Genomic DNA, 14476 nt, shown 5'->3' with positions numbered 1-14476 from the left:
ACTATAAATTGAATGTGTATGTATGGGGTTAAATGACACCCCCTGTTAGTGTTGCTGGAAATGCTGAAAGGTGCCTGCCCTTTCCATCTCCCCATCCTTCACTGAGATGAAAGCTGTCTGATTTATTCTAATCAAAAGAGTGCTAAATACCAAGGCCAGACCCCCTGAACCAACCTTCCTCCAACACAAAAACAAACATGCACGCACACACACACTCCCTGGTCGACTCTCAGCGGACTGAAGAGCCAGGTGATCTTCTACGGGACCAAGAGGAGGTGAAGGTAGCTGTGACTAGCATGTGGCTTAATTGCAGCCAGTCTCTCCTGCTGTGCATAATTAGTGTTAGCTAGCATGTGTCTTACTATGGAGTTTCACTTATTAGTGATGTTGATTGGCTGAGGGGATAAAAGGCAGGGGTGACACCCCCCTCCCCCGCTCACAGTGGGGGGAGGGCACAGCCAGGAGGGCAGTTATGAGGGGAACTCACTGCTGAAAGCTCCCCTGCCTTGTATAATGACCTAATTAAGCCTAAGTTGTTTTTCTACATGTAATATTGATTATCTCACTCCCTTTTCCACCAGTTTTTCATTTTTATTGGTCCTTCTGTTCTAAATAAAAAACATTCCACAAAAAATGACTAATACCAAGTACGGACCACATTTAACTATTATTACTATAATTGTTTAATAGACGCTGTGTGGCCAGCAGCAGAGTTTACACAATGAGGCACTACAGCTTGGAAGTAAGACAAAAGGTCCTTAGTCACACTGACCAAAGGAGGTCCAGCTGGAACAATACTGTGTCACTTATAAAAGCTCTTCACACACATGTTTTCGCTCATTCTGCTGATTAGATTGAAGTTGCATCTGGGCAAAGCTAAACCAAACCCATTAAGCTTCTTAAATTGCTCATTATGTTGTAAGTAGTGCACTACATGTGCCTTCTGCCATTGCATATGTGTTTTAGTTCTGATTATATGGTGTATGTGATAAGTTTAGGTACACTCAAAACAGTTAGCAAGTGTGTTGATGCCGTACGCTACAGATCTTTTTCACAGCAGCCATTTTGATATGAACACGCAGCTAAACACAGGTGTTACTAATCACATTGATTCAGACTCTATTCTGTTCAAGTACAGAGCCTGAATTAATGTCATTAGTAACACATGTGATTACCTGTGCGTTCACATCAAAATGGCTGCCATGGGTCTATTGTCCCACTTAAAATAACATCAGTTAATGCAACCGCTACAGGCACATAGAGTAAAAGATAAGTGATAAGTCTCTGGGAAAACCATTGTTGTTTTTCCTTGTGATGTTTAATTGACAGTATCATTGGAAAATTGCGGTTTTCTGTCCATTACCACATCTATTCTACCATACATACAAACACGCACATGTCCCTGGTCTGATCAAGCAAAAATAAATTAGTATACCTGGCTGGTGTACCATATCCCTGATAGAGCTTTAAAAGGCTTTTAATGTGTGATGGCCTGGGTTGTACCAGTGTCCTGCCAGTGATTAGCAGCTAGAAATTAGCTCAAATCCTACAACTGCAGATTTCCTGCCTCATCTAATAAAGTAAATGCCAGTGGTCATATAATGTAGTGGGACAGTTGACCCCAGTGTTCACATGTCATTTCACTTTTACATAAATCGTTTCTCTATTTATACAGTGAAGCTTCAAATTTCAGGTGAAAAGTTATTGAATTGCTGTTTGACACTGGTGTTTATGGCCAGGTCACTACCCGTGGGACTGATGATGGGCTATATAGTTAAGTGTTGCTCTGATTGAAGTACTTGCCTTTGGCAATTAAAGGTCAACATAAATGATTAATGGCAGGAAAATGTCATAAGGGAGGGGAGGGAGGAAAGAGACGTGTTAGGTAACTATGGAATGACTCATACATCATAAATTTTCTTCTGATCTCCCATTTTATAATGCAGAGCTCAGTATGTAATGTTCATAAAAAGAGAGTGAAAAGTAGTGGTATTTACATTAGATTTCAGTGCTGAGCTGCTGTTACAGCAGACAGACAAGTTGATCACCAGCCAGCTCATGTTGTTTAGCTCTTTAACTGTGAGGTTTTGGCCTATCATGTATGTTTAAGAGAGAATTCCTTATGAGACTCCAACAGAGGTGAGTCCACTGAAATGACCCCAACTGAGTTTAGACCTCCAATTAGAACCCATAGTAGTTCTAATGGATGCCCTCATGAAAATATATTTAACCCCCCATTGTCAGTAGGAGACCTCCCAGTGGTGACTGGTCCATAACATTAAGACTCTACTGTGTGTGTGTGTGTATAGTTGATTTAATCAGTTACAGTACCCCAACATGTGTTTGGAAGACTGAACATCTGTTTTTGGCACCACAACACAATTTTATCACACACATGTTACATTTTATTTTAGAATTGTCTTTAGTGTAAACAGCTGAGAAAACAGATGCACAACAGTTATGCACAAAATAATCTCTCTCACAAAAAGAGGACAGGAAATACAAACATTCACTTTCACATAAAAACTGAAGACTCCCACATCACTTTGTAATACTAAAAGGGTATATACAATATCAAAAAAGTTTGTACATGGGAGCAAAACACATTTAAAATGTTGACATTTACAGTACCTCTAGTTATGAAAATTATCTATTTTATTCAGGGGATTTCTTGCAGCATATTATGTCCAAATAAGTAAAGGAATCTGCAAACTACTCGATCATTCACTACATGCATTACTGGATATATATAATTATGTAAGGAATTTATACAGTCACCCAGAAGCGTTAATTTACAGCCACCAAAAAAGACCTGGCAGTAATAATAATCTAGTTGTCTCATTAAACAAAAATATCATATATAGAGATGATACTGGTCTATTTGTATTCTGCCATCATGGTCCACACTGACTGCACTTCTTACCTTTGAATAATACCATAAACACAGCTGACAGGATACCAGTGATTTATGGTGCAGAAGTCAGAGTCCATTCAGCGGAGGTCTACTGATGTGTGAGGGGTGTAGTGAATGTGATGCTGTGATGGTGGTTGTTATTTTTTCTCCTCTTTGCTCTGATGCTCCCACGGCACAGGATCGTTTTCCTCTGTCTTTGATCCTGTCTCCCTCTCGTGCCAGAACTGTTCCACATCAGGTAAGACAATCCCATCCTTGAGGCTCGCACTGTCTACTTCTCTCTCTCCTCCTCCTTTTTCAGCATCTTGCTCCGACTTGGTCTGAACCTCTAGGCTGGGATCTTCGCAGGAACGTGATGGAAGGCTCCTCTCCCCTCTCAGCTGGCCTGATGTCTCTGGTCTGGGGCAGGGTGACTGGAGAGTGGTAGGGTTGTGAGGTCCAGGCTTTGGCTTTGGTGGAGGTTGTTTACGCAAGGTGAGGCGTCTCCACAGCCCCCTGTAGCCCTCTCTGAATTCTTCGGAGAGGAAGAGGATGATGAGAGGGTTCACCAGCGACAGAGAGAAGGTAAGCAGCTGTGCTGAGAGGGTTAGAAAAAGGGGAGGAGAAGAGATATGGAGCTGAACTCCTTCAGTTCCTTTCTCTGCTATATAACGCTCCCAAACCCACACTACCCACTGAGGAAGCCACAGAATAGCCAAGGCTAATGTGAGGCTGAATAGCATCAAGGTGAGTTTTCTGGATCTGATCTGTGTCCGCAGATTCTGAGTCTTACTGGAGCGGTGTCGGCAATGGCGATAAGCCTTCCAGAAATACAGCAGGGCAAAGCAGAGAGGTGCGCAGTAGACCCCCAGGGGGTATGCTTTGATGTACACAGACATGAAATTCCGAGCTTTGAGAGGGATTATCAACACACACGCCAGGCCACGGATCTCCCTCTGAAGCGTGGCAAACAGCCAGTGAGGGATGGTGACAGAGCAGGCAGACAGCCAGATGAAGAAGAGCACCACCAGGATGGAGCGCAGGTGGATGCTCACCTGCCTTGTAGGGTTGGACACATAGCGGTAGCATGCTTTGGCCATGACTGCCACTGTGAAGCTTTTTGCTGCCATGCAGGACTGAAGGAACCACTCAGCTGTCTTGCACACCACCCAGCCCAGATTCCAGCTGGCCCTGGAGTAGGAAGCAGCACGGAAAGGCACCACAAACGCCATCACCAGCCCATCAGCAAACATCAGGTTGAAGATGAGGGAGCTGACAAGAGACAGTTTGCCCCTATGAGAATTTGAGAACAAGATTACCATCGCAGTGAGATTACAAACCACACCCAAGACACAGATGACTCCCAGGATAGCTGGAACCAGGACCCTCAGGTCCCCAGGGTCCAGGTGTTGGAATGAGCTACGTTCATTAAAGGACCAGTTGTCTACTGAGCTGTTCACCACTGTAGCATTGTTCCCACTCATCTTATCCATCTTCTCCAAAATGATAGTGAGAAAGAAATATATGAAAAGTGAGAGGCAGGCAGCTGATAAGGGAAAAAAAGTTCTGAAGAAGATTTTGATACACGAAAGTACTTTAAAGAGAGATTCTGCAAATGATGTCTAGAAAATATCCACTCTGTTATAATTTATAATAATCCCATCCGAGAACGTATTGATAAATCATAATTTATAATCACAGTGCAGCTCCTGTCCGTGTCTGCTGCGTTTATCCAGAGACACAATGATGCAGCTGCTGCAGCTGGTTATAAAGATGCTATTTGATTGACAGCTGCGGTCCCCGGGTGACAAAATGCGCGTAGACCACAGCCAATTAGAAAAAGTCTGTATAATGCACACAGTACGACCTGTGGACACAGTGGATTTCAAATTTGTGTTAGTGTTCATTACAGTGAGGTTTTCTCAGCAGAGTCAAGAAATAATGATGCTTAACTGTTGATTAAAGGCTTTATGGTACAAAATCACTGCCATTACAGCAAAGGCGTTTTACAAATGTAACATGAATTTAATTTTTTTTTGTGTTGTCCTTTATGTTGTATAAGCTAATAGGGTGGTTCAGTAGCCTTCATCTGGAGGCTGTTTTCTGCTGGATCAACATGAAAAATCAGAAGAAATTAAAATGTGCTGGTGTTTAGTAATTTGTAATCAGCTGCCAACTGTGTCCAGTTGATGAAAATCAGGTTTCCACCATTCTTTGCAACAGCCACGCTGGCTTAACATAGACATAAAACATCTGATTTACATTCAGTTTAAGTCAGGAAACCGAGGAGGTCAAACAATGCAGGATTTGAACTTGCACATCTTTAATTCTTTTTTTTTTTATTGAAAGAAAGTCCAGTAAGCATAAAGACTGCACGGTAATTCATTTCATTTCAATACATTCTGAGCTATAAAAGTTTTGTTATTTGAATTACAAGTGTCATGAAGGATATTGTTTAGAAGACACTACTGTTGAAAGGAATCACACTTAATAATTCCCTGATTTCACAGAGTTCATGTAGACCTTTGCTCTTCTTCATGGGAGTTGGTTCTCAACACAAATCTGACACCAGTAAGGATTTCCAAATGGATCAGAGCCAAGTGCTGAAATACAACCCGGTCCACGTTACCCATCTAAAGCAAGAGGAGAAACGTGGGCAGACACCACAGCAATCATACATGAAACTTTTTTTTTTTAAATTGGCTCCTTCTGGAGAAAGCAAGTAATATTTTGTATAGTGCCTCAGATGATCTGTAGACATTCAGATAACTATATGCAGGCTGTCAGTTTACAGTAATCAGATTCAGATCCAACACATGCAAAAACAAGATCAAGAGCTAGGCTAGCATTATGTTATACAAAGAAATCTCAGGTTGACTTTCAAAAACATTTGACATAAAAAGTTTACAGTTCTACCATCTACAGATCATCTTCAGTACTATTCAAATAAACATGGTGAGTAAATCTTTTTTAGAACAAATTATGCCAAATATTTTACTGTAGGTTTGGCATGTCTCCTGCAAACCAGTGATGTCAGACTGGAAGCTTTGTGTTAAGCGCAACCATAACTTTATATATATCACAGGATCCTCACCTGAACTTGCAAGCATGTAGTCTGTGCTATAATGCACTCATGACCACGTTTCCTCAAGCACTTCTTTGTCCACTTTGGATCTCAGTGGAGCTTTTTTGTTTTAGTTTATAAAAAGAGAGAAAGAGACAGCAAACAAACAAAAAAACAAACCAAAAAACAAACAAAAAGCTCCTAACATTTCATTTGAAACATTCATACTCCTGCCATGGACTCAGTCCCCCCCACCCCTGAACACCCACTACACCAAACCCCCACATACCAAAAAAAGGCACCACAGCTTCTAAACAGACTCACTAACCAAGAGAAAGACTCTATAAAACAGCATTAAATAAAACCATCGACAGCCTGGAAGGGCTTTATTCACGTTACAGACTACAGCAGTCTCAGCAGAGAGACACAGAATTGGTTCTAGAAAAACTGACCGTGTTGTGTCACAACCCGAGAAAACTCACTTTCAGGTTTCAGAGATGAAGTCGCTTCCTCTCCTGAAGGAATTCTGCAGCAGGTTGCAGTGTTCAACACTCCGATCCCATGCAGTGTAGCATGAACAGATTGAAAGAGAGGGGGCACTGTTGTGACATGACAGGGAAAAACCATCTGTGTGCTTTGTTTTATGTCCGGTGCACCCACATCCACCTTTTTCTTCAGGGTCCAGAGGGCTGCTACATCATTTTATTCATGCAGCAATCCCCTTGTTGCATAAATGCACAGGATTCACTCCTTCAGGTGTCCACATGGCTAAATAATTTAAATAAGAAGTCAAATTGAAGAATGTAAGTCCATTCCTGATTTTGAGGAACCCTTTTCCTCAAGTTGTATCCAGGTGTTTATCCATTTCCCACTTCCCAGAATTCATACTGTCTACCTCACCACTTCCGTCACTGGATACCCAACTCTGCACTTCCTCAGCAGAGTGGCAAAATTCAAGACCAGCAACAATAAGAGGTAGGGAGAGGAGGAGAAGGATGTAGAGATAAGGGCTCCATCTCTCTCCAGCCCTACCTCTCCCTGCAGCCCTTCACATGTGTTGGGGTCAGGGGTCACCATGGACAGACTGCCCTTTAGTTGACCTTGTCTTGGAAGATATAGAGGTTGTTGGTGGCTGCTACAGCAATGATATTCTCAAGTGGGTGCCACGTGGTATGAAGGATCTTCTTGCTAAAGTCTAGGCTGTCTACACAGATTTCATCCTTGCGCCGTTTTCCACCTACACATACCTGGAAGACAGCAACAAGGATAAAGATTGTGCAGTTAAAATTAGATTTCAGCAATGTTAAAACAGTATAATGGATTTTATTTTGATTTTTGGCCATTTAGGCCAGTGGAACAAACTGTAAACACTGATGGATTTTATTTTGATTTTTGGCCATTTAAGGGCAGTGGAACAAACTGTAAACACAGAAATGATGGATTATCACCTTTTAAACTGGATAAATAATAATCACCTTTATTGGTCAAGTATGTTACAGACAAGGAACTTGTTTCTGGTACAGAACCAAAGCAGCCATCTGCGGCGCCAACTCAACCGATGGCTCTAACCATCGGGGGCAACCAGAGGTTCAGTGTCTTGCCCAAGGACACTTTGACACATGGACTGCAGGCACCAAGATTCAAACCTATGACCCTCTAGTTGGGAGAGGACTGCTCTACCCACTGAACCACAGTCGCAAATGGCAAATGTGTTATTAAACAGTACACCCAGACAACACAGCTACATTAGCATACATTTGGCACTGTGTTTGAGTTCACCTAGTGAATGTAATTCAAATATTCACTCTTCTTTTAGGCTTATTTTGGTCTTTGCTAACTCCTGTGGAAACTATCTGAGCCTTCAGCTGTTAGTTGCTAACTGTGCCTGCTGTTTGGTGCTTGGGAATGTAGCTTGCAGCACAGGTAGATAGTCACAGCCACTATTTAACCTCTTGAAACTGGAAAATAGGTCAATGAAAGCAATGACAGTGAATCAAAATAGTAGAGTTGTGGGTAATAAAAACAAAACAATGGTTATCTAACACAATGGTTTGCTGAGAATGCTAAGACACTCCATACTAGAGTGTGGATAGCTGAACTGAGCCTGTCAGGGCCCGTCAGTACCCGAGGGTTTGGGCCAGGTTTAGACAGAAATTATGTTCAGATTCAGGTCCTGTTTAGACACTTAGGTCAAACTTTAGACTACATGACTGTAAATGTCTCCTTCATTTAATGATAAGGGGGAAAAGACCATACAAGCTCAACTGTGTCAGACTCAGGTCATTTTCAGACATTGTATACTGTACTATAAGCTTGTCTGGTCCAAGCCAGGTTCAGACGCCACACTCTTATAAATTATGGATAACCCTGACCATCCTCTCCGATTTGTGCTTGATAGACAGCGGAGCTCCTTCTCTAAAAGATTTAGAGAGCTTCGTTGCTGTAAAGCACGTTATAGCAAATCTTTCCTGCCTTACTCCATTAATTTGTACAATACATCATCTTGGAGCATTAGACGATTCCTGGATTGACAGTAATTGTATACTGAATCACCTTTGTATAGATTTGCATATGTTTAATTCATCATGTGATTATGTATATGTACTTGATTGTGTTGGGTTTGTTTTTAACTTTTAATGTATTTTTATTTGTTTTATATTTTAGTGGGTTATCTATTTTATTTATTGGTATGTGTGCTTGATATTGAGCGTGAACCGCTGCTGAAACAATGCAATTTCCCAGATTGGGATTAATAAAGTATTTCTATCTATCTATCTATCTATCTATCTATCTATCTAAATATGTGGCCCAATCCATGCTCTACTCCATAGAGCTGAGACGAACTGCTGAATCACCTGATAATTGTCCGTGGCGTCATCATTATAAGCAACTTCATTTACCTTATATGTAGTCATTTGATCCATTGTTCATATAAAATATCTGTTAGTGCAGCTGTGGGTGCCTGAAACAAGTAATTTCACATGAGATACCTAAAGATACCCAGAGATAGTTGGTTTAACTGTCATACAAATCAAGAGAAAATCAGCAAATCTTCACATTTTAGAAGGTGCAACAACTGAATTTTTGTGTTTTTGTTTAAAGAAATTAATCTGCAGAGAGTCTCAGGTATCATACCACAGTAGGCCCAGTTGTTTTTGACTTGATCTAAGATAACTTGTACTGATGAGGATGGATGTACCTTGCGAGGCTTGAGAATGGCTCTGGGCTTGCTGTTTTCTCTGGAGGCTTCCAGTGTGACATCACGTTTGGTGTTTCGGTCAAACATTCGGAAGAAATTATTATAGGAGCCAGTCATTATGACGCTAAGGAGGAACAGAGGAGAGTGGAGGGTAATCAAGTCAGATGGACTTGTGGATGGAATGATAAACTGAAGGCTGTGGATGGAAAGAAATCTCACCTGTCCGTTCCATTCCAGACACACTCAAACTTGTCGAAAATGCAGTCATTCTCATACAGAGAACAAAGTTTGCCCCGTAAATAATCATGAACCTGAAAAACAAACAAAAACATGGTTATCTGAACACATTTCTACAGGATTTAAAATTCCTATATTCCCTTTCAGTAGACAACTACACAGCCGTAAGCACCGGATGTTCTACTTTCAGTAATCCCTTCAGAACTGGTGACCTATACTAAGATGTTAGGTAGCAGGTGGAAGCAGAGCTTGAATTGGACAGAGAACCCCTTGAGCCTGGTTGATGGTCTTATCAATCATGACCTGTCCTAAGATCGCTTCCCCCGATCAGACAGTGTGGATCTGACCCCAGGGCCACACAGTGAGAGGTTTTGCCCTTCAGGTCTGCACTGACACTATTTGTCTTTTCTTACAGTCTGCTCAATAACCCTCTCCTGGGAAAATCACTATAGATGACACTGTGACAGTGAAACAGGATTAAGTTGAGTGATTAGTCTGAAATCAATAAGCTTTGATTTGATCTGGGCCTAACCATTATTTATTGACTTCACCGGCTAAGAATCATCTAGCTGTCCACCAGGCACATAAAAAGCATGGAAAAAAAGTGTACCTGGTATGTCTCTAGTGGTTTGTTCTCCATTTGAAGGTCCCACACTTTGACAGTGAGGTAGTCCCTTGTCATCAGATAGCGCCCGTTGTGGCTGAACTTCACGTCAGAGATGGATGAAATGATTTCAGAGAAAAAGGAGCGGGTGGAAGGATCCTCTGGCTCTTCAAAGTCTGTGAGCAAGAATGAGGATAAAGCATTTATCATGTGACAAAGAAAACATATTTCTCACCATAGGAGAGAAATTTTTTTCCTTTTGCAAGTCTTTTAATCATTCACAGAAATAAATGCACAGAATAGATTTTGTTTGGGTGGTGGGGGCTGTTATCAGTGAACAGTAACATCCACAACCATGTCTTGGATGCGGGGGTTTCACTGCAGCAGCTGCATCTCTTCACAGGATTATTCCTCTGTGTGTTTAGGGAGACAGTCGTGGGTCAGCATGCTGGGTAAATATTGGTTATGATTCATAGTGATTTTGGCAGCTGCTGATCTGTGCACAGGCCAGCACACTGAGGATAAGAGCCAGGCATTCCATTGTTAGCTGTCAAGTTATTGTTCCTTCTCCTCCATTCCTCCCACCCTTTCTCCTCTACATCTCTCCAAAAAATACCTCCACCCCTCCCTCACCCTCTCTCCTCATCAGCTGGGACCTGGAGAATAGCTCTGTGATGTGTCAATGGGGAGTCTAACAAGAGATGGAGCGTGGGAGATGAAAAAATTGGGGGATGAGGAAGGGATAAGGAAAACAAATCAATGTCAAAGTGCTGGGCCCATTTGAGCCCCAGTGGATTTGTGTGTGTGTGTTTGTGCCATAGAGTGAGTATTTATTTATAAGTGGGCATGTGCACAGTCTGTATGTATATATGCATGTGTGTGCGTCCCTGCCCTCCCTCCTGCCCTGCTCCAGGGGTGTATAATAGGGTCCCTGGGGAGATGGCAGGGGAGCTGTTTGGTCTCATCCTCTATCCTGGGGCTTAGAGCTTTGCCACTTCTGTCCTGTCTGTCCCTGCATCCCTCATCCATCCATCCTTGCTCTGTCAGAAACCTCCAACAGTTATAGGTAAGGGGATGCGGTATGATTATATGTTTGTTTGTTTTGTTTATGTGGGAGGTTTAGGAAGTTGTGTGTGTGTGTGGGAGGAAGGTATTATAAAGTGCAACGCTCTGAGCATACATGTTCGTGCAGTAAGACAGTAGGTCTGTATGACCAGGCCTGGCCTGAGGCTTACGAGAGCACCTGCCAGTTCTGTGTGTGTACATGTCCAATTCCAAAGACTTTTTTTTATTTTTTAATTTAACACTCATGTGAAATTCCACAGGCTGTATTAGCTCACGGTCCAGTGAATGCATCAATATGTCTGAGGAAATAACTGACATTATTGAACAGCAAGGTGTGTCCATGAGGGACTAATGCAATTGCTCTAAAGCCATTGATTTTTCCAGCAAAAATGTCAGTGTATTCATTATTCATTTGACCAAAGCGAATGCATGTGATGTTAAGCTTTAGAGAAGGCCATTCACTGTTGGAGACACATAGTGCCATTGATTGATGAGCTGTCAGCTGTGGCATGTAGAGCAGAGGGACGGCTGCTACACAAAGGCAGAGCCGAAGAGGAAAAACTGAGTGTGAATGTGCAACCATGATGCTGTGTGTATATGTCCTTCTGTTTTCTAACACTTAGTTTTTACACCCTGTGCCTTTTTCTTTTTTTTTTTTTTTTTGGCTCACGACTAATCATGATAATTATAGCACTACCAGGCCACATGAAGATTATGATTTTGATGTCGTTTCAGCGAATTTAATTTTTTGGACCAAATATTTAAATTTGAGTATTTTTAGGGAAAAATGATTAAAATAAAATAAACTGACTCAGTGTTTGTCAGCCCTGTGATAGAGTGGTGACTTGTCCAGGGTGTACTCCGCCTTTCGCCCACTCCGTGTTACAATTCAATATAATAAAACAGGGCAGCTAGTTGTGCTACTGCTAGTTCCCTGATAACAAATAGACATTGAGACACCTTAGAATAAAAATTATAACAATGAACAATGAAGTTTACAGACTCAAAGAAGATAATATCTGAACTTCACAAGCTAATGTCAAATACAAATATAACAATAACAATACCAATGACTAAATGGGAAAAAGATTTGTCGCTCCCCCCCCCCAGCCTCAACTTCTTGACCGAGATCTGTAATAATATCTTTTCCATGACTACCAATATAAACATACAGCTTATACAATACAAGACCATTCACAGGACTCAGATCACACAAGGTAAAATGTTTAAAATGGGTTTCACTGACACAGATACCTGCTCACAATGCACTTTGTGTTTCGCTGATGATTACTTCCACACTACTTGGACCTGTCAACCCGTTTACTCCCTCTGGGTAGCGGTGACAGAGAAACTCTCCACCATCTTGAGCTGTAGAATCCCCCCCTTCCCGTCACTCTGCCTGCTTGGTAATATCATAGAAGTCAACCACCTACCAATTAAATATAAAAACCCACTTCTTATCTCACTAACTATTGCCAAAAAACAATCTTTCTAAACTAGAAATCTAAAAACTCATTACACATAAACCCCTGGACCAGCCTTCTCATAGAACACATCACACTAGAGAAAATATCATCCACCCATAAAGATAATATATCAGCTTTTACTGACACTGAATCTGTTTCTAACCACTTTTAATTTAAACCAGATAGCAGGGGCTGAGGCCACGCACATTCCCACAAACTCCTAGAAATATAACAAGCAGCTTTTACTTCATTATTGTTACTGTTATTAGTCCTCATTTGTCATTGTCCATGCTACTGTTTTGAGTGTGTCACGCCTATCAATCAAACTAGATTAACAGAAAATATAACCAACCCCCCCTTCTTTTCTTTCTTTTTTCCCTTTCCTCTCTCTCTCTAATATTTACTGATTTGTTAATTTCATTTATTTTAGTTTTATGAATACAGTATGTGTATACATATATATCTGGGTGTGCATAAATATCTGTATGCATATGTATATATTGTATTTATCTGATCAAAATTGCTTTATTATTTTTTCTTTTATTGTTATTTTATTATTCCAAGCATCCATTTTCTATCAAGCTGTCTTATTTACCCATTCATCTTTGCCCACCATTAACAAACCAGGAGTATTAGGGGATGTTCGCCATGTCCCCAGGAGCTGGGGTATGCAATCTGGGGTCACTCTTGTTGATTTAACCCTTGATTCAATTTTATTTTTCTTTAATATGTACTGAATATCAGTCTGCAAAGAGTTGGATACACCCACACTACACATTTTCACACACAAACTAAACTGAATAATCCCTTTGTCTCTTTTGTTAATGTTTGTTGTCTCATCTTCTCTGTTATGTCCTTTGTCCTGTAAATGTTTTATTATTCATGTTGCAGTAAATAAATAAAACCTCCATCATGTCCTTTATCAATACTTACATTTGCAGTGTTTGTCACAGAGTGCAGCCTGTCTCATGTCACAGAGGCGTATTGACCCCTTGCTGCTGCTGTAGGCAAAGGTGTGACACTGCTGGGGATGAAACTCCGCTGAGGTGATCACTTCCGTCAGCTCCTCCATGTTGGCCGGCTTGATGTCCACAATGTCTGGAGACAGGTGCTAAGGACAAACTCTAATATCAACTGTGGACAGCTGCTTTCATGTACAGCAAAGGGAACCTCTGATAAACTGTTCTCACAACTATTTGGAATAGAGAGAGTGACACAGTTTCTGTACAGACAGATCTGAACATCAGGGTTAGTCTCCACCCACTGTTTTTCACACACCCACACTTCTATGCCAACAGTAATATGTCCGGTAAGATAAAAGGATACTGAAGCTGCGGTCAGTGATCTCCAGGTTCCACAGGTTTACCCTGAGGTCATCAGTAGAGATGAACGTCTGAAGGTCAGAGTTGACAGAGATAGAGTTGATGTGGTAGGTATGGGCATTGCTGAAAACACGCTTGGCTGTAGCGTCAACCATCAAGTCCATGGGCTGCAGCACTGGCACCTAGGGGTGAAGATGGGTCCAACAGAAAAGGCAAAACTAAATGTAAATAATCACAGAAAAAAATGCAGGAAAAAATATTTATGTTGAAGGCCTTGATGGGTTTTGCAGCACCGATTCAACATTTGATGTACTTTTATGCTGGTTTCCTAAAGGCCTTCCTAGATATGTATCTGTGCATGTGTGAAAATGTGTGCACATAATTTGTTTGCTCAAATGAATTTTGTGTGTGTGAGCTACAATGAAATGACTCCAGGAATTCATATGACATTTACTCCACAAATCTTAATGAAACAGCTAGAGTGACTGAGGGGCTCCAGGGCTGTTTGATGAGGTGGTTCAATCAGACTGTGATTATCTGTTTGCTACACGGCTGCTCAGTGATCACACCCCCCTCTCTCTCTCTCTCGCTCTTTCTCTCTCTCATGGAAGCACTGAAGAAGCTAC

The 14476-nt window shown here is 41.4% G+C and overlaps 2 protein-coding genes across 3 annotated transcripts in view; both read right to left on the bottom strand.

Moving 5' to 3' along the window:
- Positions 1-3051: 3051 nt before the first annotated feature.
- On the bottom strand, positions 3052-4386 carry gpr151 (G protein-coupled receptor 151). Its single transcript, XM_020591189.1, has one exon. The coding sequence runs from the start codon at positions 4384-4386 to the stop codon at positions 3052-3054; it is 1335 nt and encodes a 444-aa protein (XP_020446845.1).
- A 781-nt stretch (positions 4387-5167) lies between these two features.
- LOC109956063 (serine/threonine-protein phosphatase 2A 55 kDa regulatory subunit B beta isoform) overlaps positions 5168-14476 on the bottom strand; it is a 42124-nt gene continuing 32815 nt past the window's right edge. For both annotated transcript variants that reach the window (XM_020592881.1, XM_020592890.1), the window contains exons 5-10: positions 13855-14032; positions 13462-13626; positions 10004-10173; positions 9376-9467; positions 9157-9280; positions 5168-7204 (exon numbers count right to left, since the gene is read on the bottom strand). In XM_020592881.1, coding sequence (XP_020448537.1) covers positions 7049-7204; positions 9157-9280; positions 9376-9467; positions 10004-10173; positions 13462-13626; positions 13855-14032 — 885 coding nt within the window. In that variant the 3' untranslated portion in view covers positions 5168-7048. The remainder of the gene's footprint in view (positions 7205-9156; positions 9281-9375; positions 9468-10003; positions 10174-13461; positions 13627-13854; positions 14033-14476) is intronic.

Source organism: Monopterus albus, unplaced genomic scaffold (genome assembly GCF_001952655.1).
Source record: "Monopterus albus unplaced genomic scaffold, M_albus_1.0 scaffold2.1, whole genome shotgun sequence".
NCBI lineage: Eukaryota > Metazoa > Chordata > Actinopteri > Synbranchiformes > Synbranchidae > Monopterus > Monopterus albus.
Note: the sequence above shows the minus strand (reverse complement) of the source record. Positions and strands in the feature narration are given on the sequence as shown.

Bases quoted from the DNA above. Each gene is read 5' to 3' on its own strand.
- gpr151 (XM_020591189.1), bottom strand. From the start codon at position 4,386: ATGGATAAGATGAGTGGGAACAATGCTACAGTGGTGAACAGCTCAGTA.